Below are 26,868 nucleotides of genomic sequence, written 5' to 3'. Positions count from 1 at the left end.
TCTGCCAATGCAACAAAGCAATGAATGGTCTGTCTCACATGCTGAAAACTGGCATGACTGCACTATGCAAAAGGAGCATACATATGCACACTCAGACTCTGACACGCTAACTCACAAACAACACTTTTTAGAAACTAAAATCCAATAAACAACTAATAAAGCTATGGGCCTAATTTAGTTTCCAGTCTCTTAAAACACTGCCTATTAAATGTGAGAGAGTGTTGGCACTATGGCTTGTGGCTTTGTTAATCTTCTCATATTAGTTCAACAGGGTTCATCACACTACAAATCAACTGAAACCATTACTATAACAGAAAATAATAAAAGACTACAATACAAGACGTGCACACACACACAAGCAGCCACAAACATCAAGAGACTCAGATTTCAAGGCTCATATCTTATCAGCCCTGGAGGGAGAAGGTTAAAAGATTATCCCAGCTCAGAAAAAAATGCAATATCCCAAACAGGAATACTTATGAACAGCGTCTGCGCACCTCCAAAGCAAGTTTGTTCATGTTCTTACAAGGGATACATCAAATCAGCCAGAGGGTTAGATGCAAATCGCAATTCAAGGTTCAATTAAGTTCAAGTTAAATTCACAAAATACTAATTAACATATATATATATATATATATATATATATATATATATATATATATATATATATATATATATATATATATATATATATATATATATATATATATATATATATATATATAGAGAGAGAGAGAGAGAGAGAGAGAGAGAGAGAGAGAGAGAGAGAGAGAGAGAGAGAGAGAGAGAGAGAGAGAGAGAGAGAGAGAGAGAGAGAGATAGATAGATAGATAGATAGATAGATATTTTACTTGTCTCTATTTTTGTTCCAACAAAGACGCCGTTTAATCGCAGAACACTAGCATACACTAAAAAAGTTATTAATCAGTATTTAATAATTTTTTTTATAAAATAACTAAACATCCTTAAACCAAGAATGATTTATTTATACTGCATACATTGTTTTCTGAGAATATATTTTAAATCAAGGTTTTTTTTTTTTTTTTTACCTTCTGCCATTTTATACAAGCATAAATCAGTAACAGTTTAGTGAGGTATATGCTTTTAACAAAAACATTATCTTACACAACTTTGTTCTGAAGTAAATTTATCTTATTTTAAGGATTTACTGGACAAAATAAAAAACATGAAGAAAACAATTTCTGAAGTCTAGAGAGTCTGTTCTACTGAGTAAATCATGAAAGCAAAATCTTGTTGCTAAGCATCAACTTACTGGTATTTCTTCAAACTTCCAGCTCCAAGTAACTCAGCATGGATAGAGCGCTGATCCTGAGGCTATATAAGCAATGCCAAGTGAGACTCCAACAAATGTTCTCACCCCGCTTCTTTTTAAAAACAGACTACCCAGTTTCAAAATACAGAATTGAAAGACGAATATATGCATAATCAGCATTAAAAGATCACGTTATATATTTCTTAAGAGGAAGGAAGAATGGCTAAACGAAAACTCAACACAAAACAACCACAAGCATTTATAAGTCAAAACTCAGTCCAAAGTCTGTCCCAAAGCAACAGTACAAAGAAATAGACTCACCAGTAGAGCAGATTCAAGAGTCCAGGTGCTAAAGAGAGGAAACAGATGGGACACCAATTGTGAGGCTTCACTACGGCACCATGCATTAAAAAGCAGGTCACATGACCTCCTCTGTCCATGAAGTGCCCGCACAGACATGTAGATGCCTGTTGGTCTGCCTGCCAGCCTGCCTCTTTCACAGGAGTCTAAGCTTTTTGACAGGTAGCTGTCTTTACAGAAACCACACCTCAACACTCGCACAGAAAGGCATTCTTTGAAATACGATTGGTGGAAAACAAGGTCGGAGAGTCACCTGCACTTTGTGTGCTCTTTCATGCTTATCTTTAACCATGTGGAGAGGTTATTCCGTCCTTTGAATATCCCAATTATTTGCCATATAAAAGAGAATACGTGGAAATCTGATACAGAAACTGACTCATCAATAACATTTTTTACAGCAACAAAATGTGCAAATCAACTGCCATCTGACTGAAACTTAAGAACTGAGACAAATGGTTGACAGGTTGTGTTTGCACTGAAGTCTTGATCTGCTTTGAGAGCTCTCAATCCTTTCCTACAGCACTAAGCTACTGACCTTTATTTTGCTGGTTTCAGGTCAGTCCTTCTAAACCAGAGAATTAACTGGGGACAACTTCAGAGTTAGCCTTACTGTGAACCCATTCATTTTCATTAATGTTCTCATCAAATGGAGACTATTACTGTAATATTACTGAACTGTTAAATAGTCATATTTCACTATTACTCTAAACCTTAAAGTCCACCAAATGATGCATATGAATTATCTAAATTACGATTTTTCATTCACGAAACTATGAATTTATCCTTAATTTAGAAAATGCATATGATTCTTTTTTATAACATGCTGGTTTTAATAAATCTATATGTAAATGCAAACTATTTATTTCAAAGGCACATGAATAATGCTGCTTTCTGAACCATGTTGGTGAGAAGACACACAGTGGAAGTGTCATCTCTGACAGGCAGAGCTTTCCTATAATGCGAAGCGGAGTGATAGCTGCAGGTGTGAGTCACAGGAGGCGGGTGTTTTCACAAGGACATTTGCAGGGGTCAAAGGTCAAAGACGATGAGGAAGCGTGCGAGATTCCCAGTAGGATGTGCTCTTAAACAAGCTGCTGCTCTACTCTATAACCTTTGCTGATCTGAGATTACAGTAACTTCTGCTGTTCTCTGTAGAGATTTGCTAACTGATGACAATGCCCGTCTGTGAGGGCGCCTTTGGATATGACAAAACCACATTCACACACGCTTTCTGTTCCTCTCCCGACTGCACACAAACACACACACACACCCATTGCATCTCTACGGACAACAGCATTCTTATGCATCACCGGAAATGGAATGAGAAGGAAATGAAAATGTGCATTGTATATCAAATGCACTGCACGTCCTGATAAAGAACATCATTAGCCATCTGTGCCTGTAAATTAGCCTGACACAAAGCTTTCATAAAGACCTGGCTTGCAGCATACAGCTGCATAAACACTCGTATTCACTCATAACCAATAGTCTCGGCTTACAATGACATTCATAACTATAATGTTTCATTCATGAACATAAGCTGTAAATCACATAAAAGACAACATTTGACAAACAGTGCTTAAAGCGGACACAAGTCTATGTGTGCAGTTAGACACAAGCCACGTGCAATGTGTACAAACAGTGAATGCAACTCAAAAAAATTACAACAGAGAAGAACTATGTACACAAATAATCAGCAATTACACATGAATTTACACTCAGTTCAGCTGTAAATAAACAATCGTGGAACAACACCCAAGGGTCACATGCTGAAAGAAAAACAAACAGAACGACACCCTGCTGCCAGGTTTTAGCAGCGTACACATTAACACAGTGAGAGCAGGAGCAAAAGCCAGCGGGTAGGGCGAAAGTGGGTAGGGTAAGCAGATTTTCAAACAATTTGATGTCTAATGGTATCTCGCACAGACAGACCATAAGGAAAATCCCCCCCAAAAAACAAATGCTTCTAGAGAAACTTATTGGTAGTGATTGCTATTGCTCATACATGCTCCTCAATATTAAACACTCACATGTTACTAGACCTTTGTGTACTACAGGCATGAATGATATCTCAAATCTCCAGATTCGATGAAGGCACTATTACTTTTCAATACCATCTGACATTTTTTTTTTTTCTCCTAGAGGCCAATACAATGGACGAAAAAAACGATAGCCATCGAGACCAGAGAATAGTACCTTTTGAGTAAGTAACCAGTAACCAACATCCACGCAACCACAAAGCAATGACCAACTATAACACACTAGCATCATAGCAAAAATGTGAAAACTTAGTTTTTAAAAATTATTCAGTCCCTTATGCTGCTAAGTGTGTGCTCACCAAGGCTGTACTGATTTGATCAAAAACACTGTAAAAATAGTAATATTGTAAAGTATTACTACAATTTAGTATAACTATTCTCTATTATATTATATTTCAATAATTTAATTTTACTCCAGCCTTCAGTGTTACATGATCCTTCAGAAATCATTCTAATATGCTGATTTGCTGCTCTATAAACATTTTTTGTTATTATTATCAATGCTGAAAACAGTTGTGCTACTTAATATTTTTGCTGCTTTTATATTTTATTTTCCTAATTTAAAAGTTAAGAATATTTTTTGTATTCCTCAACAAAAATTATTTTACAGGATTTTTCTTTTTTGCTTCTTTTTTCTTTCTTACAGGCTCAAACGACACGACCAAACTCCAGCGTAGCTTGGCATAATTACACACTTGACTATTTACTGTAACATTTGCTTTAACTAACACTCAATATGGACTTCTATTCACTCCTGCCTCAAGTGAAAATTCTGTTGCAGTGAGTCCATCTTCCCACAGCCTGAGAAATGAAGCATGCTGCATTTTAATAAATAAAACCGTCTTAAGCACCTCACCCTCTCCTGTCTCCATAGAAACCCTGGTCTGAGTGAGCTATTGCTGGAGGCCGAGGCGAGAGGCCTGAGATGGATCGCGTAGGAGCACTAACCGCTCCGCCACAAATTACCTGCAAGAGAGAGAGCGTCCTGCCTCAAATCAGCACAGCGTTCCTTTAGAGCCACCATCACTCACACGAGAGGAGTGTCTGAGGAGCAGCTGTCACAGACCGTGTAAATTTATTTGTCCCGATTCCTCCATCATTTACTCCTAAACCTGCCGTCTTTTCATTCCGCCTGCATTTCTGGATGCAACCCCGGAGGCTGTACTGAGCAACGGAAGGGATTTATTGATGGATAATTCAGCGTGTGAAGCATTTCCTGTGCGATTCTCACTTCCTTCTGTCTTCTCACAAGGGGACAGACTTTAATTACTGTTTGAGGCACTGGGTGGATATAAAACCGCCACTTACAGATGTTCAACTGATGAGAGTTACCCATTTATTAACTTAGTAGGTAGGACTCTGTGTGTGTGTGTGTGGTACTCACTAGGAGAGTGGGGACAGGAGGGTGTTTGACTGGTTGGCTCTTCAGTGTTAAGTGAGGGCAGGTCACAGGAAGACGCCCCCATGCTTACGGAGCTCTGCTCCTCTGATTGGGTGGTCCAACTGCTCTCTGATGGGGGAACGGCACTCCAGAAACTGGCCGAAGAGCAAATGCTGTGCCTGGGACCTGCAATAAAACAAATGTCTTTTGAGATATAGATTTAGGATATATAGGCATAAAACAACTGCCATCTTCACAAACAGCGTGTGTGTGTGTGTGCGTTTTCGTGACAAATGAGGACATAAATTTGTATAATGACAAAGGTATGACATAGGTATTACAAGGAGACGGTGACTTTTTAGGACATTACCCCATGTCCCCACTTTTCAAAACGCTTATGAATCACACAGAATGGAGTGTATTGAAAATCTGAAATAGCACAAAGTTTCCAGTAAGGGGTAGGGTTAGGTGTAGGGCAGGCATCCTCAAATCTGGCCCACTCCTGCAGAGTTTAGCTCTAACCCTAATCAAACACACCTGAGCATGCTAATCAGAGTCTTCAAGATAACTAGAAAATCACAGGTAGGCGAGTTTGATCAGGGTTGGAGCTAAACTCTGCAGCAGATTGGCCCTCCAGGGAAAGATTTGAGGAACCCTGGTGTAGGGCAATAGTACATACAGTTTGTACAGTATAAAAACCATTACGCTTATGGGATATAAATATAAATATAAATAATACACACACACACCACATGTATACCATACATTTTTTTGTATAAAGATATTTACAAACATTAACTTTAAACAGGTTGTGGTTGGTAAGATTTTTTTTTTTTTTCTTCATGTTTCTCACCAAGGCTGCATTTATTATATTGTACGACTGTGAATTATTACACTTTAACATAACTGCTCTATATTTTAAGAGCATATTTTAAGCTGAATTTTCATCAGTCATTACTCCAGTTTTTAGTGTCACATGATACTTCAGAAATCATTCTAATATGCTGATTTGGTGCTCAAGAAACATTTCTTATTTTTATAAATTCTGAGAACAGTTGAGCTGCTTAATATTTTTGTGGAAACCATGACAAATAACAGCATTTATTAAAAAACAGAAATCTTTTGTAACTGTTTATTGTCACTTTTGATCAATTTAATACATCCTTGCTGAATAAATGAATTTCCTATTATATGCAACAATTTATATATATCAATTTTTTTGTAATAAAAATAATAAAATCTTAATGCCCCCAAACATTTGAATGGTAGTGTTGATAATTATTTCCATGAATTTATTTGCATTTCATTCCATTTTAATTTCCTGAAATTATGACTAAAATTTTAATTACAATTCTACCTCCTATTTTCTACTGTAATTAGGGGCCAAGCCCAGAATGGGCTGTAGCCCCTATTGAAATCGTATGTTTTCTTTATTATTATTATTATTATTATTATTATTATTATTATTATTATTATTATTATTTTCGTCCAATGGCAGTCTATGGCAGCCCTATGAAGGGAAAATAGGAAAATGATGAAAATAGGCACAGTTGTAGAGATGGCCATGACTAGTGATCTGACCAACTTTGGGGTCTCTAGAACCAACTCTATAGCGCCACCACCAGTTCAAAAATTCAACATTGAAATGGTAATAACTCACAAACCCCCAATTCTAGAAAAATGAAACTTAGTACACCTGATTAAGCTCTTCGTGCTGAACACATTCAATAGCTTACATTAAGACTCCACCCATTACAGTAGCGGCCATTTTGAAAAGTACAGTATTCTGTCTTTTCGCTACTCCTCCTTCAAAATTGATCCAATTCTTCCCAAAATTGGCTCAGATGATCTTTGGACTGAGCCGCACAGAAATGACTGAACAGATTTTTTTTATTCATGTTTGTTCAAAAGTTATGATGTTGTGAACTTAACGAGGTCGACCCAAATTGGTTCAGAGGCTGTATCTCGCCAAACTTTGATCAATCGAAACGAAACTTGGTACGCATCATCAACACCATGATCTGAGGGTCCATGCCAAAGTTGGGAATAGCGCCACCTATGGGTCGTGACATACCAAAAATTCACATTGTCGCTTATAACTTTTGAACAGTCAGTCAGAAAAATATAATATTTATGTCTATGGATTCCTTGGGTCATGCCGATTCTGTCGTTGTCTCATTTGTCATTTTCCATTAATGTACGTATCAGCCATATTGAATTAAATGAAAAACAGTTTTATTGCTACTCCTCCTTCAAAATCTGTCCAATTCTTCCCAAACTTGGCTCAGATGATCTTCGGACTGAGCAGCACAGAAATGACTGAACAGATTTTTGATATTCACTACCGTTCCCAAGAAATTCCTCTGGAAAGTTGACTGTGCCCGTGTTTGTCGCCTTTTGCTCGTAAGCTTATCATGCTAATAAGTTACAGGCTAACCAGTTACCATACTATTTAATGCGACTCTTCAGCTATCAAGTTAACCATAAGCTGCGTTACAATTAAATTAACTTTGCATATTACGCTGGTTAAAATGCTAAAGCACTATATTGGGGAGCTCATTCTCACATCTAAACCTTTCCTCTGCAGCCCAGTAAAAGTGCGTCAACTGAGTGGCGCGCTCTGCTAAGCCGCTGTTTCGTGAACCGTTGGGTCGTGGGTTTGAACCGGTGTCACACATGTCCAGACCAGCATATTTGCTGTGGCAAGAAATGATGCTGAAGTTGCTTCTTTTCCAGATGTTGTGCTTTTCAAAGTATGATCTCATCTAAGCTTATTAAATAGTACATATCTATATACAAAATCTTAATTTTGAGTTGAGTCACTTGAATTATGGAGCTTCAGAATCTGTGTAAATCAAAAGGCTACTATAGTAAAACTGTAGTTAACCATGACTGTAGTAACCGTGGTTTTTTGGTGCAAACCATGGTTCTGATACCATGGTTTTACTACAGTTATATAAACCATAGTTCATTTTGCAATTATGGTTTTCTACCAAAACTATAGATAAATCATGATTACTGCAGTAAAACCATGATTAATTTCGTAGTTGCTATGGTTTTACTACAAAAACCATAGTTAAACCATGGTTACTACAAAAAAACAAACAAAAAAAAAACATGGTTAATTTTCATAAGGGGTGTTTAACCGTGGAAACCGTGCGCAACGTTTAAAAACATCCGAATAAAGTCCCAACTTTCAAACAGGCCAAAAACAGCCCAAACGGGCTTGGCCCCGGTAATCGCTGCTAGCAGCTATATTTCAGGAATTGAGTTGGAATCTGAAGGCATTGTCATTTTTTATTCTAAATGGTGCACAACTGTTATGTGTGTGTGAATACAGTAAATGTGTGTCGCTAATGAACAGGTGTTATCATTGAATTAGGAAAGAGAGACTATTAAATATTCACAGTGGGGAAAGTGCTTTAGTAAAAGGATTAAACATCAAGGGTGAGGCGAGATAACGCAGCATACTGATGTGTATCAGCCTCGTCAAACAATCGAATCAATCTACTCAATTATTTTAATTAGCACTGCTGTAATTACTATCAGAGGACACATTACTTATATTATGAAATACTGCATAGAAGAACGCTTTGAAACAATGATAGAGAGAGAATACAGTAGGACTACACAGATGATGTTTTAGATTCAGGTTGGAGTAAATATGTAAAAGTCAGATGACATACTTCCAGTTCTTTAAATGCATGTAGGCACTGCTGATGCTTAATTAAACAATTGGGATTCAAAAACATCCCAAACACAGGATGTGTTCACTGCCTAGCAACAAATCCAGCAGCACGCTTTTTTCTGGAGCTCAATTAAAAAAGTAGTTATTTCAAACTTTATGACCTACTTAAAAAAGTACAACATAAAGAATAACTTGAAAATGTTACAAGTAAAATATAAAAATTTGGGGGTTACAGGGTGAAATGGATGCAGAAGTACATTGGATTAATCGGCTAAGTCATTATAACAGAGAAGTGGTTGGATGCAATGAATTTAGAATGAATTTAGATCATCTTACTATTGATTATGATGATGATGATGATGATGTATGTACATGCAGTACAGTCAACTAACTCTAAGAGGAATAATGCACATGCATGATTAAAAATCATCACTTGCCAAGTGATTAAAAGTCTTCCCTCAAATTAATAAACTGAATTTGAACTGATTCAAACTTCTGTATTTTCAAATAGCTGTCTTGCCACTGATGAGTGAAATCTCATTCAAATGAATAGTTTTAAAGATTTGAATAATATTCTCAGTCTATGAGAAAAGAAAACAAGTGTGCATGTGGGATTACTCCACCTAACACTCCTTTTCCTGAGGGTTCCCAAAACTCTGATTTCACCACAAACAACTTCAGATGGATCCGTATGTGCTCTGATGGGTTTTTTAGTCGATTGAAAAAATTAATCACATTATGTTCACAATATACTTATTTAATATAACAATGTCAACATGAAGTTTCTGATGCATTAGCATTAAAAAGCATTGCTTTCACTACTCATCATCTCATTAAAAAAAATAGTATTCAGTCGATCCAAAGTGATATGAATCTGGATGCCTTTGAATATAAATAAAGTAAGACATTGTGGTTGGATAAACCCTACGTCAGACATAGGCTTACTGGCTGTTAAAGCTTCCTCTAGACCACACATGGAAATTAAGGCATCAAACCTGAAATCATCTGTTGGACAGCCCCTGTAATCGGACTAAATAAGCAGTACTTTAACAAACCCAGGCTTGATCTCTAAGTGATCATATTATGAAGGAATGATAGACCGGCTGCACCCTTGACTTCATCCTAAGGCAGATTTCATGCAAGAGCAACAACAGCTGAGATGAAAACTCTGCTTATGGCTTCAATTAGGGTTTGAAGGGTTTGGCCATTTGCGTGTTGCTGCACTCGGCCTCTCACAGGAGATTTCCTGGGAAAGAGTTGCTGGCAAAGCTGCTGGGTTTCGACAAGAGTGGGGGTGGGTGAGTCAATGTGTGCAAAAAAGAGACAGACAGAGATAAACACAGAGAGAGGCAAGACTAGACCAAGCATCAGGCCTAAAGGAAGTGACACAGTCCTTTTTTAGCCCAACTCAACTGAGTCAACTCATTGTAGAAATCAGTAAAATAACGTTTCTCTGGAAAACTGGAAACATTGGGAAATTCTTGTTGAAAAGAAGGTTGCCATTGTGCCCTCAAGCTAGGTATAATCCCAGGTTGTGCCAGGAGAATTGTCAATATCATAAGTCACATGACTATTTATTCATTTGTTGAGGAAGCATCTGTCACCCATTACTTTGAGTTTATTTTGAGTATCATTATGAAATGATATATATATATATATATATATATATATATATATATATGTTTACATGCTCATGCACTACAAATCATCCTGCACTGTTCCCCAGCCAGCTGCTTGAACTCAATGTTTCTCCTTGCACATGTACAGTATTTATCTGAAGCATTCGTATAGTTTGTATTTTTTAGTTTGTATAGGTACTTTTTATAGATAGTATATTTATAGTCGAAATCTATCAGTAGGATAGTTGTGTATAGGTTTATATTGTCTTACTCCATTGTTGTATGCCTGTATTTATGTAGCAGCGTGGTCCTGTGAGGCACGACATTTCGTTCCACTGTATGCCCCCGCATGTAGCGGAATGACAATAAAGCTCTACTTGACTTGACTTGAAACTATGCCACCATTATGACTACTGTTATGAAATGAAATGCACTTGAGGGTTTAAAACGGAAACGTGAAGCTCTTACATACACTTACATGAACTCTTGTAAGTTTGTGAACCCTTTAGAATTTTCTATATTTCTGCATTAATATGACCCAAAACACAATCAGATTTTCGCATAAGTTCTGAAAGTAGACAATGAGAACCCAACAAAACCATCTCTAAAGTGTTTGGACTCCACAAATCCACAGTCAAACAGACTGTGTACAAATGGTGGAAATTCAAGACCACCATTACCCTCCCCAGGAGTGGTCCACCAACAAAGATCACTCCAAAAGCAAGACTTGTAATAGTCCACAAGGTCGTAAAGGACCCCTGCGTAACTTCTAAGCAAGTAAAGGCCTTTCTCACATTGGCTAATATTCAAGTTCATGAGTCCACTATCAGGAGATGTTTCCTAAAGATCATGTGGACAAGCCAGAGGACTACTGGAAAAATGTTTTGTGGACTGATGAGACCAAAATAGAACTTTTTGGTTTAAATGAGAAGCATTATGTTTGGAGAAAAGAAAACAATGCATTCCAGCATAAGAACCTTATCCCATCTGTGAAACATGGTAGTGGTAATATCATGGTTTGGTCCTGTTTTACGGCATCTGGGCCAGGACAGCTGAAGCTAGCAGTTCATCGGAGGAAGCCCACAATCATAGAGTAGAAGTGGCTCTGTACTGAGGAATGGGCTAAAATTCCTACAAGTCATTGTGCAGGACTGATCAGCAGTTACAAGAAACGCTAAGCTGCAGTTATTGCTCCAAAAGGGAGTTACACCAGATACTGAAAGGAAAGATTCACATGCGTTTGCAACGCAAAGATATGTAACACTGGATCATTTTTCTCAATAAATAAATGACAAAGAAAATATTTTTGTCTCATTTGTTTGATTGGGTTCTCTTTGTTTACTTTCAGGACTTGTGTGACAATCTGCTGATGTTTTGGGTCATATTTATGCAGAAATATAGAAAATTCTAAAGGGTTCACAAACTTTCAATCAACACTGTATGTGTGTGTTCAAACTTGAGTACTTAACCTTAAATACTTACTAACCTTTAGTACTTAAAATGAGCTCTTTTCTCAGAAGATTTTGTTTATGATATGACCCCTTTTGAAACTGTGTGCATTGCATTGCTCTGTTTTCTTGTATTGTCAGTGGTTTTTTAAATGACCTGAGGGATGATGGCTTGTATTGTACTGTACTGTACTGAACTGAACCGAACCCTGAACATGGCTTTGGGAGCACAGTATGTTAATCTCATGGTTAGATTCCAACTTCCATGCAATAAAAAACATATTTAAGCAGTTCTCATACCTTTTACCTGTGATGGGGGAGGAGGAGAGGGTGACCATGGTTTGTCATCAAACTGAACCCAGGAATTTGGCTGCTCTGCTTTCTGACCAGACACACATGGTACTTCTGCCCAAGTAGAGGACTCCTGCACCGGCTGGTCTAAAGAGGGCTGGAGGTGGTCCTCATCTTTGGACCAGAAGAAGAAACAGTTAGAGAAACACAGCCTCTTCTCAGTAAAAAGGTCACAGTTAAATGTTAAATCTAGCAGGGTGCAAGAACTGTGGACCGTTCCCGCAGTAATCACTATGGAGCAATGACCTCAGGACGCAGGAATCTCACAGAAAGGTCTGAACACAAACTCAGACAGAGTAAAACAAACTGATATCCACTCAGCAAAAAGGTTACATGTCTTTAGAATCCTTTACAAATGGTAGACTATTTTTCAATTAGACACAAGGGGCCAGTTTTACTAACAGCTTGTGCCAGCACAAACCGTCTTTTGGCATTAAAATAGTACTGTCAGAATTGACTAAAGACACGCAGTGAAGAATTAGCGCTGAAAAGGCGTGGACAGTTTTTTTTGAGCCTGTAAGTTTCCCTTACAGACGCAAAATTTATGGGAGGAGAGTATTCAAATGAATCACGCAACGAGATTTACTAATGTTTGCGCTCGTCAAATTACTGGTATTTGTACCATTATTTAACGCCCCAAAAAAGCATGTCTTAAATTATTTTATTGCAAGAGAAAAGAGAGCATGTGGTAGAAGGGAGAGGTTTTTTTACACACTTATTAATTTATTTGAAATGCCAGAAGAACACATTATCTGAACATATCGTTTGCCAAGCCATGTTATTTTTAATTTGCTTCAGTAAATAAAAGATGACTTGGAACCCTCAACTAGGAGTCACACAATACCAGGTCTATCAAAACTTCTTGCAACCCTTAATTCGGTTCTTTTCAACGTAACATGGCTTCTTTATTTCTTCATTCTTTATTTGTGACTATGCTAATTTGCGTTGCGCTTGGTATACTGCGTTGGTCGATATGTAAATGAGATGTTGCGTCTGTGTTCTTTAATTTATGCGTTGTTAATAAATCACCGTGGAAATTTCCATGCCCATCAGCGCTGTTTTGGAATTGCGCTCTTGTGCTAATTTGCCCTGTTTAATAAAACTGGCCCAAGAACTTCTAGAGCTTTTTCTTTACCATCTAAAGCATCATTCAACAATACAACATCAGACATGGCTTCCCAACTGTCTAATACTGGCATTAGTCAGTGTAGCACCATATTTAATTTTTGACAAGTATGAAAACAAGGCTATGAGGGATAGAAGTACAGTATGTTTGGTGGATTTATACTGTAGTTTAACATCATGCCAATTGTTCAGCTAACAAAACATCTTTCCAAAGAAACTTTCTGTAGACAAAAACTCCATAAAACTCTTTTGAAAGTTGTGAGTTTCCAAATCTTGTACTATGGTCTGTCATTGATTGGTCAAATAGAAACCTCCATTTACATTTATTTGTTTTGCAGACTTTCATCAGCAGAGGATTCAAGGTACACATTTCAATAGTTATGTTTGTTCCTTGGAAATTGAACCCATAAAACATCTTGTAACTCTAAGATTAAGATTCTCTAAGATTCTAAGTAAAGACTATGTTTGTACTGACCTGCCTGTGACTCCTCATCTGAAAAAGCAACCCAGCCTGGTCTGGGTTCAGTTCTGCTACTGGCTGTAGCAGCCATGGAAGTTGTCCTGTCCTGTGTCTTGTACCTTGTAATGTCGTCTCACTCCACCCAAATCTTGGACTCCATGCCCATTGCCCACCTAGGAAGGCTTAAGAGGAGAGAAGCAACAGCTATTCATTAGGATTTGATATTTCGATGAAGGTAATTGCCAAAAAATTGAATTTTCATTTAAAAGGGACATTAAGGAACCTTTGACCAAACAGTTAGTGTTGCCAAAAATATTCAAAATGTTTAAAGAAGTAAAACTAAAAGAGTAAATGTTTTTGAAATATCATAAATTGATAATAAACCTGTAATATTTTGAAATATGAATACCGTTTTAAATGCATTTTTTGTATTTGAATATATTTTAAAATGTAGTTTATTCCTGTGACGGGAAAGCTGAAATCTTCAGTGACATATGACCCTTCAGTAATCATTTTAATATGCTGATTTGGTGCAGTTGTGAATCATTGTACTTATTGAATTGTAGATGTCAAAAATTCAGTTTCAGGAATCAGTAGTTTCAAGTGTAACCAAACAGTTGACGACATAAACAGTAGAACATAACTCATCCCGTAAAGCCAGAGGAGAACTGACTCAATCAGTCAGTTCTCCTCTGGCTTTACAGGATGAGTTATGTTCTACTTGTGCTTGTTGAGAATACAAAAAGACTGCAAATTTGAGGCTGTGATACCACAAATGAACTACCACAAATGCTACAGGAATAAAATAAGAGACAGAGAATGGGAAACTCAGGGACGACATGTACAGTATTGTCTAGGCAAAATAAATTTCTCCACAGCAAGTAGTGACAGCAGTAAACACAGAAGGCTTGTGTAAGTGTTTTTGACTGCCAAACAGAAAAAAACATGCCTCGACAGGGCCCTTTAAAACAGGATGGAGGCAGTGCGGAGACACAGGAAGGACTACTGATAAATGTCTGACAACTGAAAACCATTTATTACACAAATAGCTACTACAGCCCCTCTGGCTACTCCGATCAAATGTCATACAAAGAGGAGACATAAAAGCAGTGTGTTTTAAAATCAAAAAATCAAAGCTTCAAGAGTCAAGCATCACAGCACTGTGTTCACGAGGAACCGGGTGATGAACGCACCACTGAAAAGTCATAAATGCCCTTCAAATGTCACAAAAGAGAAAAAGCACAGTGACAAAAGCTCAGAGGCCATTGTAATCAGGATTTTTCCACTTCAGAGAGGGCCTATTTTCTATCCTAAATTGAGACCCTGCAGGAAGCACACTTTCATAGAGGAAACACACTTGGATGTGCTGAACAATCTGGTAAATTGGGGCCAATTCCGTAACATGTTTTTGTTCTGGTAAATATCTCTTTGCATTCACAATTCGGCTGCATTCTACCCTTCCTCAGCCCCCTATTTCACACCAAACAAAGCAAGCACCTCCCTCCAACTAGAGGATTCATTCAACATCACAAAACACCCACTGTTTACTGAAAAATTCAATAGTTTGGATGCTATGAGCACTATATCTTCAGCAATTTCTTGGCCAGTCATGTGACTATTTAAAAGTGATATCTTTAGTATAGGAACAAATTCTCAAAAATATTCAAAGTGTTACCAAAAAAAAATTTACTTTGAGTTACCACAATTTGTAAAATGGCCTGAAAACTAACATTAAAAAGCACATAACTCTAATTATAAATTAATTTGGTCATTCTGAAAAGAATGATAAAGAATGATTTTTACACTTACGACCTTTTCCCCCATTTTTTTAAGAATACAAATTTTTACAACCTGTAATTGTGAATTTTTAACTAAACAACCAGTCAGTAATTACCTAATGTAAACATTACAGTAATTGTTATTAGTTCTTGGTTAATATTGAGACAGATATGAAAACAAAAAAAGGTTTTTAAAAAATCAGTCTCTTACTCAGCAGTCATTTCAAGAGTCAAACTGATGAGTTTGGTTCTGTGAGATTTGTAAACCTGTTTGACTGATTCAAATCTTACGAACACACACGTGCAAATAAAATTGCCCCATCTGACTACATTTACATTTTTTTTCTGAAATATTTTCATTCTGGCCATTTTTGTTGCACTCTGTCTGGAGCCTTTAGAGTGCGTAGCCAGAATTTGAAAGCAACACCAATGCTTGCAGCTGCAAAATCTTACAAAACTCCCATCCACTTCTCAGACTCCAACAGGCTTGGGCTCTGGCGGTCTGACAGTTATGTCAGTGGTGCATGCAGGCGTCCACAAAATATGTGCACAATATTGGGACGTTTGGCAGAACTGGTCTGCAGAACTCTCTTACTGTGTCAAATCTCTCTCTCGCACAGCCATCCGAGAGCTCATGATCATGCATGGCATCATCATTCGGACTGTGCTTTCAGACACTGCATAATTTCCTGCTGTCAGTACTCACAGTCACAGTGAGTTTGCCTCACACGGTCCAAGTTATAACACTTTACCAAAACAAAAACAAAAACAAAAAAATAGCTAGGAGTAAAAACAAACAAATCAAACAGGAAAAACAGTGTCCAAAGAGTCAAGAAATGCAGGAACAAACCGTTATTATCTATGTGGTAGTTCTGCTATGTCAAGTCACAGCTAGACCTCAAAAATACATGGTGATCACGGTCTACAAGAAGCATCAGATGCATCACATCATGAGGAGCCAACAGCGATAGCAATGATCCAAAGTATGTTGTTGTTATTGTTAACTAACACTAAAATTTTAATTATTTAAAAAATAATTCTGTTAATTGAAATAGATTAAATACAAACTTACGTTTAACTATAATTACTAGCTTTGGAAAGCGACCGTTGCCAATCATTTGAAATTTGTGTCAGTACATCATAAATAAAATGAGGCATACTGGCGGGGATTTGTCGTGTCGCACCGCATCCAGTGTAGTCAATCACACAGCACACTGATTATATGTTCTATTGTATTTTGTCGCGTCACGCCGCTGTGTCCAATGTAGACACGATGAGAGCCACGCACATGCACGTGAACACTGAATTCCATTCACTTCCGCTATATTAGTGCCTGAAATGACGAATATGCGCGAAACTATGTCGAAATGCATGTCTCTGCAAGTATCCATGTAAAACAAAACAGTTGCTTATGTCTTAGGTGAAGGTAAACAATTGAGAAAGAAAGAGCATAACAATAACAGAAGTTTAATGTCCCTGTTGCTTTCTGTGTCATGTTAATCAGACAACAAAACTTTTGTAGCTTTAACACAAATTTATTAGATTTAATTTATGCAGTGAAGACTATGCAGTGTTATTTTACAATTTCTGTACCTGAATACTGTTAGACTTGCCTTAAAAATACAAAGCACTGTTTTTTTTATTTGTATATTTGTTCTATTATATTTATATGTAATTTATTACAAGCTCCAATCATTGATTATTTTATTTTTCCAAATAGAGCCATTCAAGTCATCTGGTGATTTATTTATTTTTTATATCGCAGTATATATATAGCAGAAAAACAAAATATCGCAATGTGAGTTTTTTCCAATATCGTGCAGCCCTACAATAAAACTAAAATAACACTGGGTTTATGATGTTCAAATGAAAATATATGATAAATAAAATTCATAGCAATCAATCTGACCTACAGTATAATATTTCTCAATAATAAGAGTTTTAAAAACTCCGGGGAAAATAAAGTGGCTGGAGTAGTTTTACAGCATGACAAAAACAGGTGTTTGCTTCCAGACAGCTTGATTATAATTGAAGTGATCAAGATTTGTGTGTTAGATTTGTTTTGCATCTGTCTAGCCAGATTATGTTGTTGTTGTTTTCATATGTATATGGTGAGGACGATTTCCTGCCTCACCAACCATAGCATTAATGATTCCTGGTTAAAGACCAACAGGTTAAAGGGGCCAGTGAGGAGCCAGATCATCCACCAGAACAGAAAAGGAGTTCCTTAACTCCTGCAATGTCCCCTACTGCGCCTAGCAGGAGAGACACCGTCATTCCCTAAAGCCTCATCTCATGGAGTGGGCTTGCTGAGATGTCTGACTAAAACTCAGCCCTGCACCAAAAGACAACAAACAGTAGTTTGATTTTAATAAAAAAGCACCTACACCCCCCTGCTTCCCAAAAGTTCTCAGCTTCATGCCAAGTTCACAGAAAAACGGTTTACAGAGCAGCAAAGCTCACATGAATAACACCATAATCTCCAGACACTCTACCAGAAAATCCTGCTGCGCTCAGTCTTCAAAGACACGGCCATCAGTTCCAAAACAAGTAGAACGAGCAAAAACAAATATCAGTAACTAAATCCATGTATAGGTAAAGAGGTCAATCCACCACCTGGGACAGACGAATGCAGCTAATGAAGGACATTTCCCCTCGGACAGCCACACCATGCGCCCTGTGGTAACACTGCCCGTGTATGAAGATGAATGCTGACAACTACAAACTTTCTTTTCACACATAGTGAGACTATAATTGAGTTAATGTAGGCAAGAAAAATACATATATAGCTTTGCCATACGCAAAACTTTACTATGAGTCAGTGAATAAGAGTATGAGGTAGGTGGAATTGTGGGCAGGTTTTGCAATGAAGGACAAAGGATAATATTACATTATGTCTTGATTCATTTCTGAAACGTCATGTTAGAGTGATGCTTTGTAGTCTGGTAAATCCCACCAAGGACATGGATATTTAATGTGTGCGTTTTTTCACAGACAAAAGCAAACTGTTCAAGCCCAGTTCTAGCCATGACTCAGCAAGAGAAAAGCTCCATGTTATTCACATACCTATACAAAACAACAAAAACATTGCCGCCACCGCCACCACCTCCACATGCTTTTCACAGTAGTTTCGGTTTCACCATTCCCTGAGTAACTGACCACCTCTGACAAACATTTACCATGGTAACCACAGTTTCTGCCAAAGTACCATGGTTACTAGTTATTGTGATTACGAAAAAATTGTGCCACCGCTTTCATTAAAGAGCCGTGAATTAGCTTGACAAGCACAATGTTCTTTACTATGTTAATGCATTTCCTAAAGAAACTGAAGTGGGACATTTCAAATGGTGCATTTCCTTTTAAATTAATAGCAAGTGTTTAAATGGACACAAATCTATGCAGTGCAGCACGAGTCATCAACATTTTAAGCTCCATTTTTCTACTAAAACTGAACTGAAGATTGCATGAAAACTAAAAAATTATAAAACTCTAATTCTGATTTCATAGTTTTAGGGCAAAATATTTTTTAATGTGATCAGAAAATGATGAAACGACACTAAAACCATCCCATATTATTTCAAGAAAGTCCCATATTGAGCAACTTCTGTATTGTTTGTTGAAAACTGGTTACTGTGTTAAAATAAGTGACAGCAGATTCTTTAAAATCACTGGTGAACCCTTCAAAAATTCGAAATATGCAGAAGTGGGGGCATACATGTATCCAACTAAAATGTTACAATATATAACCATGTATTATGAAAATGTAGCAGATTGCAGAGAGTGGAACAAAAAAGTACTTTAGATAGGCCTAATTAAAAATTATTTTCACCAGCACTAAGCATTTAAGAATAATAAAGTATCACAACAGTATATACTTATATGATCTTTCCTTTCATTATCAACTCAATTATGCTGATCACACAACAATAATCTGCTGTGATGTTATCAAATAGAGTAAAACAGGCTTCAACACGTAACAATGGCACAAAAAACAACTAGAAATGTCTCCTTATCACATCAACTTCACATAAATACGTCTTTGATCTGTGTATTCTGACATTTGATCACTTTTTGCCACGTATTACATATATCCTGCTAACGTACCTATGTAAACAAAGCACACGCTCTTACAACAACCTGTTGCAACACTGAGAGACGCATAGTTTCACGGTAACTAATGTAACTTAAACATTTAACCCTAAAAATACATCTGTGAAAATTTTTAAAGATTACTAGGCACATTAAGTCGACAGTGTTGTGTTTAACCCAGCGATGAGCCCAAAAAACAAGTGCACGGAAATATTTACATACCGATATCGTGTTGTTGAGTCTAAGCAGATTGTAGCTCTCACTCGCTCCCGGTGAATCTGGTCTAATGCCCCACCTTACTGAGAGCTGATTGGACAGTAGAAGCAGCGCTGTTCGATGCCACGCCTTATTGTCACATGATTGGAGAGTTAAAGCAGCGCTGCTTCTAATGTCCAATCAGGTGCAAACCAGGTGGAATACTAAAGAACGTTGCCACAAAACGCATCACACCAGAGAATAAAAAGTGCGTATAATTAAAGGTTTTAAATATTATTATATTATATTATATTATATATTTCACTTTGACTTCAATGTAATAATATAATTTATATTATATTAGCCACATTGAAAAAGTGACAGCTGTGTTTTTGTTTTTTTTATCTCTATGTTTCATGAACAAAAGGAATTTAAAAGGACCATTTTGTGTCCACCCCATGGGCTTTCTTTGTTTGAAAGACTGAAAACAGTCATGTCGTGGATTTACATACATTAATGTATTTAACATATAACGTCTAATTAACGCATTGCTTGCACACGTTACGCCATCTGTTGGATGTAAATTCTTGTTTTGGTTTTGTGTTGTGGCATGTCTGTGTGTGTGGCAGCTTTTCTATTTTTAATATTTCTGCACAGTAATTCATATGTAGGAGTCATAAAATAAAACATAAATTATTTATAAATTAAGATGCATGACTTAAATATCTCCTACAGGGGGCACCAAAGTTCTTATAAAGCTTGACATTAGATATAGATCAACTGTACTAGCCACGTGTTTTTTCATTTTAAAATACTGATTATAGATTGACTTTTTGGAAACCATTCAATATGAAATAAAGCATTAAATAAAAATAAAATTACAACAAGCAGGCCCGATCTTCAAATCGCCAAAATTTTAGTTTTCTACCTAAGGAATAACTCTTATCATATGAAACAGGCTGTCTGACTCTTGTTTTCAATCCACAGGTATCTGCCTGTATGATCAGGAAGACCTCAGACAGCTGTGTGTTAAGGTTATAGACTCTTTGAACCCATTCCTGTCTATCAACCTGTCAAGCTTTGAAAAAGCCAGAGACCTTTTCCCAGGAACCCTGAGAGGGAAAAGAATAAGAAAAAGAAAAAAAGTAAACACAAAGCAACTTTCAAGTCGCCACATCCGTCAGTGAAAGGAACGCTTTATTTTTAGCATTAGCAGCGGGGTGATTTCTGGCGCTCTGTACGTGAAATGGCAGAGACCCTGCTGCGCTCTCGGAGTCCTTAATGAAAGCGCTCGCTCAGTCTCTCACGCGCTCGGCTGTCTGTGTGTTAGCAGCGCGTTGCATAAGTACTAGTGACGCTGTGCTGTTTCTCACTGTTGCCAGGGGCGGCGGGCATCTGCCCTCCCGCTGCACAGTCACCAGTCACCTCATTCCTGGAGTCATACATCTGAGACCCCTCCACTCAAAGGTATTAACAAAGAAGTTTGTCTTCAAAGTATACAGCTCGAAATAAAAATATGATCAGAGGTACTTTCTTTTATAGCTTAGATTTAATTGTGTTTTCAGTTGAGTTTTATTTAAGTTTTAACATTATTTCATTTTTTTTTTCTAAACTTAGGACAAATAATATAGATGCAAACAGGACAATTAATAACTAATATTAAAAATGAGTATAAAATAATAGGATAGCCTTAGCCTATTATATATATATATATATATATATATATATATATATATACTATTATTGAGCTATAAAGTTATTAATAAATATAAAATAACTATTGTATAATTGATATTTAATAGTTTATAATGGCAATAGCCTAGTTAAAAAGTTTAGTGTCAGTAAGTTTTCATAGTTTTTTTTATTTATTTTTTTTATATACTTTTGTTCAGCAAGGACATTAAATTGATCAAAATTTATAGTAAAGACATAATGTTGCAAAAGACTTTTTAAAATAAAATTCAAATATATTTTATTTATGTCTTATGTATGTATGTATTTATTTATTTTTATTATTATTATTTTTACATTCTACAGAGAATCCTGAACACAAATGTATTACGGTTTTCATAAAAATATTAAGTAGCACAACTGATTTCAAGGTTGATTTTATAAATATAAATGAATATAAATTATATTATTAACTATAAATATATATACGTGTATGTCATAATATATATATTAAATGTTGTATTATTTTACAGACAATATTTTTGTAATTTGAAGTATAGCATTAAAGCATATATGCATATGCTGTGTAGATATATCAGGTATCTTATAATTTCAGACTTTCCAAGGGGAAGAAAAAACACTAAATAATGTTTTTTCAAATGGTTCAAACAACACTTTCTTTATAAAGTGCTTCGTTTTTGATGCTAATGGCACTTGGATGAGGCATGTTGTAAGAGCGGACCCAGAATAGTCGGTCTGTTCTCTGGCACGTGTGTCTTATTAGGAGTCAAGGTGAGAGGGAGGACCATTCACACGCTCCCTAGTCTCCCATCCATTCCACATGCTGGTAATTTATCCCCTCTGGTTAACCTACTTTCATCACAATTAAAATGCCCAGGGCTTCACGCATTACTCTTTTCTTCTGTCTCGTTCTCTCTCTCTCTCTCTCTATCGCACAGAGACACTGTGTTCAATCTTGCTTTTCTCTTGTCATAGAGAAATGATGAGGACATCATAGACTAGCCAAGGCGCTGATACAGTTTCAGTATTAAAGGAGGCACCAAGCTGTAAATCTCATATGACATTACATCCAATTTGTTTGGATCAGGGACGCACCACGGCCTTCCCTTCATATTTACATCTGCATGCCAGAATGTCTCCCGCAAACAAAGTCAATAACCAAATCCCAAGCTGGCAGAACATATTTTATGCCACGTTCCTTGTGAAGTTTAATTCAAATGTTGATCTAATAAATCTCATACTTGTTTCTGATCCACATCAGTCCACACAGGCCTTTAAAATCTGATGAATACATCAGTTCTCCAGGGAGGAATAAACCTGTCCAGTTAAATGAGATTGCAGGAGTAGCTGTGCATCTGGATCCAAATGAATCCGTCGGACAGCCTAATTTTATAATGGCAGTCTCGATCAGAGCAGCTGCAGCCCTTCGCCAAGACACATTAATTCTCTAAATAAGTTCTCAATGAACTCATAGCGAATCAATGGGGTCTCTTCTGTCTGCAGGTGGCTGCGCCGTACAAAGCTGACTAATAGGCGGGTTTGATTGCTACACCGGGTGGAAAATGATCGATAGCACCAAGTGCTTATCCAGTGGTCCATGCGCCTTCGACTTCACCTCAAATTTTAAAATGCCCCTTCCAATGTGGTTAATTTCCTGTCAAAGCAAGTTACTCAATACACAACAAACTACACTGGAATCGGAGACTCAATGTTAAGACAGATTTGGATCTGAAACCTGATGTAATTTCGGGTAGTTTCTTCATGGTGAAGTGAATAGATTTTTAGTCTTAAGCAGACAAATGTGAAATTATGAAAGCATAAGTATGGGACGGTGTCACCTTTTTGGCCAAACAATGGCAGATGCGAGGGGTGGGTGTTTGAAAATAACATTTGCAGTTCCATTTGGTGCCACTATTGGAACAAAAACTGGACACATTACAAATGTTTCCAGTGTTGGTGGATAACTCGCGCTCAAAAGTTTGGTAGGATTTTTTGTTTGTTTGTTTTTGAAAGAAGTCTCTAATGCTCACTAAGGCTGCATTTATTTGATCAAATAAAATACAGTAAAACTGTAATACTGTGAAATATTATTACAACTTAAAATAACTGTTTCCTATTTTTTATATTTTAGAAATCATTCTAATATGCTGATTTTATACTCAAAAAACATTTATTATTATTATCAATGTCTAAAACAGTTGTGCTGCTTAATTTCTTTTTAGAAACAGTGATATATACAGGTGCATCTCGATAAATTAGAATGTCGTGGAAAAGTTAATTTATTTCAGTAATTCAACTCAAATTGTGAAACTCATGTATTAAATAAATTCAGTGCACACAGACTGAAGTAGTTTAAGTCTTTAGTTCTTTTAATTGTGATGATTTTGGCTCGCATTTAACAAAAACCCACCAATTCACTATCTCAACAAATTAGAATACTTCATAAGACCAATAAAAAAAAACATTTTGAGTGAATTGTTGACCTTCTGGAAAGTATGGTCATTTACTGTAAATGTACTCAATACTTGGTAGGGGCTTCTTTTGCTTGAATTACTACCTCAATTTGGCGTGGCATGGAGGTGATCAGTTTGTGGCACTGCTGAGGTGGTATGGAAGCCCAGGTTTCTTTGACAGTGGCCTTCAGCTCATCTGCATTTTCTGGTCTCTTGTGTCTCATTTTCCTCTTGACAATACCCCATAGATTCTCTAATACTCATAGGTTCAGGTCTGGTGAGTTTGCTGGCCAGTCAAGCACACCAACACCATGGTCATTTAACCAACTTTTTGTGCTTTTGGCAGTGTGGGCAGGTGCCAAATCCTGCTGGAAAATGAAATCAGCATCTTTAAAAAGCTGGTCAGCAGAAGGAAGCATGAAGTGCTCCAAAATGTCTTGGTAAACGGGTGCAGTGACTTTGGTTTTCAAAAAAACACAATGGACCAACACCAGCAGATGACATTGCACCCCAAATCATCACAGACTGTGGAAACTTAACACTGGACTTCAAACAACTTGGGCTATGAGCTTCTCCACCCTTCCTCCAGACTCTAGGACCTTGGTTTCCAAATGAAATACAAAACTTGCTCTCATCTGAAAAGAGGACTTTGGACCACTGGGCAACAGTCCAGTTCTTCTTCTCCTTAGCCCAGGTAAGACGCCTCTGACGTTGTCTGTGGTTCAGGAGTGGCTTAACAAGAGGAATACGACAACTGTAGCCAAATTCCTTGGCATGTCTGTGTGTGGTGGCTCTTGATGCCTTGACCCCAGCCTCAGTCCATTCCTTGTGAAGTTCACCCAAATTCTTGAATCCATTTTGCTTGACAATCCTCATAAGGCTGCGGTTCTCTCGGTTGGTTGCGCATCTTTTTCTTCCACACTTTTCCCTTCCACTCAACTTTCTGTTAACATGCTTGGATACAGCACTCTGTGAACAGCCAGCTTCTTTGGCAATGAATGTTTGTGGCTTACCCTCCTTGTGAAGGGTGTCAATGTTTTTCTTCTGGACAATTGTCAGATCAGCAGTCTTGCAGTTTTGAGTTGATTAGCTGATTGGCATGTCACCATATTCTAATTTGTTGAGATAGTGAATTGGTGGGTTTTTGTTAAATGTGAGCCAAAATCATCACAATTAAAAGAACCAAAGACTTAAACTACTTCAGTCTGTGTGCATTGAATTTATTTAATACACAATTTTGAGTTGAATTACTGAAATAAATGAACTTTTCCACGGCATTCTAATTTATTGAGATGCACCTGTATATCTGTAACGGAGCCGACGAGACGTGAGGCGTACGGATCCATGTGCGAGCTTTTATTTAGACACATAGTCAAACACAGGTAGGGTCAAACATCAGCAAACAGGTATGGCACAGGCAAGACAAAAGAGCAATCCTAAACGGGCTTGAGTCAGACGACAGCAAACGTAATCCAGAGGGCTTGACAAAAGAGGTAATCCATAAACATGAGCATAAATCCAGGAGAGGAGCAAACACAGTCCAAAACAGCAAGCAAAGGGTTAATCCAAGATACGTGGCAAGAATCAGGGGCAAGGCAAGGCAAGGCAAGGCAAGGCAAGGCTATGACTAGACTAGACTAGACTAGACTAGACTAGACTAGACTAGACTAGACTAGACTAGAGCAGGCACCGTAAAGTAGCTATCACAGTGATAAACGCTAAACAATACTCTGCAATCTGACTGAGGAAGTCCATGGCTTAAGTAAGGCATGTGATGGGAATCAGCTGTGTCATCAGTGTAATCAGCTGTGTCATCGGTGCAATGGATGATGGGAATTGCAGTCCAGGGTGACATGCAACAGTTAGTATAGCGCAAGAGTCAATGTGGTGAGCGAGTGACCTCTGGTGGTGAGTAAACGGAAGTTTATAGACCGGATTCGTGACAATATATTTTTCCCAGGATTCTTTTAAGAGTAGAATTTTTTTAAATTTATTTAAAAATTTTATACCAGTGTAAAAAGTCAATTTTAATTTAATTTCACTTTTAATTGAACTTTAGTCAAATAACTCAAAATGACATGCATGCACTCAAATAACCACACTGATCTTCACAGACACAAATAACTATATTTTGTGCACAACAGAAAATACAGAAACCTTTTAATAGAATTGCTTCATTGTACTGTAGTGCAGGAGAAAAGTGCAGAAAGTTAGTGGAGAATTACAAAGTAGTTGAAGTCCTTTCTGTGATAAAGGCCGGATGGACAGACTTGGCTGCTGATGGAAGGGCTTTCTCTCCTCCTCTCCCTCGCTCCACTGGCTTCAGCTTTCCCTGAGGTTCTTTAGGTGGACTCCTAATGAAAGATCAAGGGCATTAGCTGCCGTCGGTGCAGAAACGGGGTACCTGCAGTTAGCGCGATGGTTACAGAACATTAATTTTACCGCAGGCTCATTTGTAACAGAGAAAAGTGTGCGCGTGTGGCTGTGTATAAAAGTGAAAGGGAGAATAAGAGAGTGACAGAGAGAGAAAGACAGAGGGGAAGAGAGAGATCAGTCCTGATTCGAAACTCTCTCACAAACTCAGTGTCCAAAGGTGTTAAATTCATGGAAACCATGGTGTGGAGAGAAAAACGGAGAAGTGGGAACCATTCAAGCTGGCATTTCCATCTGCTTCGTCAGCACAGCCTCTGTGGAAAATGTCAGATTCATTACCTGCTCCCTCTTTTCTCTCTCTTTACTTTATAATTCACACAACTTCGGCTAGTTCATCTCTTAAGCCCAAAGCATATTGTGTGATTTGTTCTGTCCTTTACAATTGTTGCTTGACCCCGGTGAGGCCTTGCGTACAAGTTAAGGCAGACTTGGTGTAAGCAATGGAATCACTTCCATAGTCGGACTATGGATTATTGTTATCGTT

At 37.4% G+C, this 26,868-nt stretch overlaps 1 protein-coding gene across 4 annotated transcripts in view; it reads right to left on the bottom strand.

The window, feature by feature from the left end:
- The window catches only part of ston2 (stonin 2), a 30,786-nt gene extending 10,888 nt beyond the window's left edge, over positions 1-19,898 (bottom strand). Inside the window, exons 1-4 of one of the 4 annotated variants that reach the window (XM_058749497.1) lie at positions 19,834-19,898; positions 13,760-13,926; positions 12,109-12,273; positions 5,057-5,239 (exon numbers count right to left, since the gene is read on the bottom strand). In XM_058749497.1, coding sequence (XP_058605480.1) covers positions 5,057-5,239; positions 12,109-12,273; positions 13,760-13,835 — 424 coding nt within the window. In that variant the 5' untranslated portion in view covers positions 13,836-13,926; positions 19,834-19,898. Of the gene's footprint in view, positions 1-1,273; positions 1,545-1,594; positions 2,249-5,056; positions 5,240-12,108; positions 12,274-13,759; positions 13,927-19,833 lie in introns of those variants that run through there. The other 3 variants (XM_058749498.1, XM_058749499.1, XM_058749500.1) reach the window with 3 other exon arrangements.
- Positions 19,899-26,868: the final 6,970 nt, after the last annotated feature.

This window comes from Onychostoma macrolepis, chromosome 17, assembly GCF_012432095.1.
Source record: "Onychostoma macrolepis isolate SWU-2019 chromosome 17, ASM1243209v1, whole genome shotgun sequence".
Lineage (NCBI taxonomy): Eukaryota > Metazoa > Chordata > Actinopteri > Cypriniformes > Cyprinidae > Onychostoma > Onychostoma macrolepis.
The sequence above is the reverse complement of the archived record's forward strand: the minus strand, read 5'-3'. Positions and strand labels throughout refer to the sequence as shown.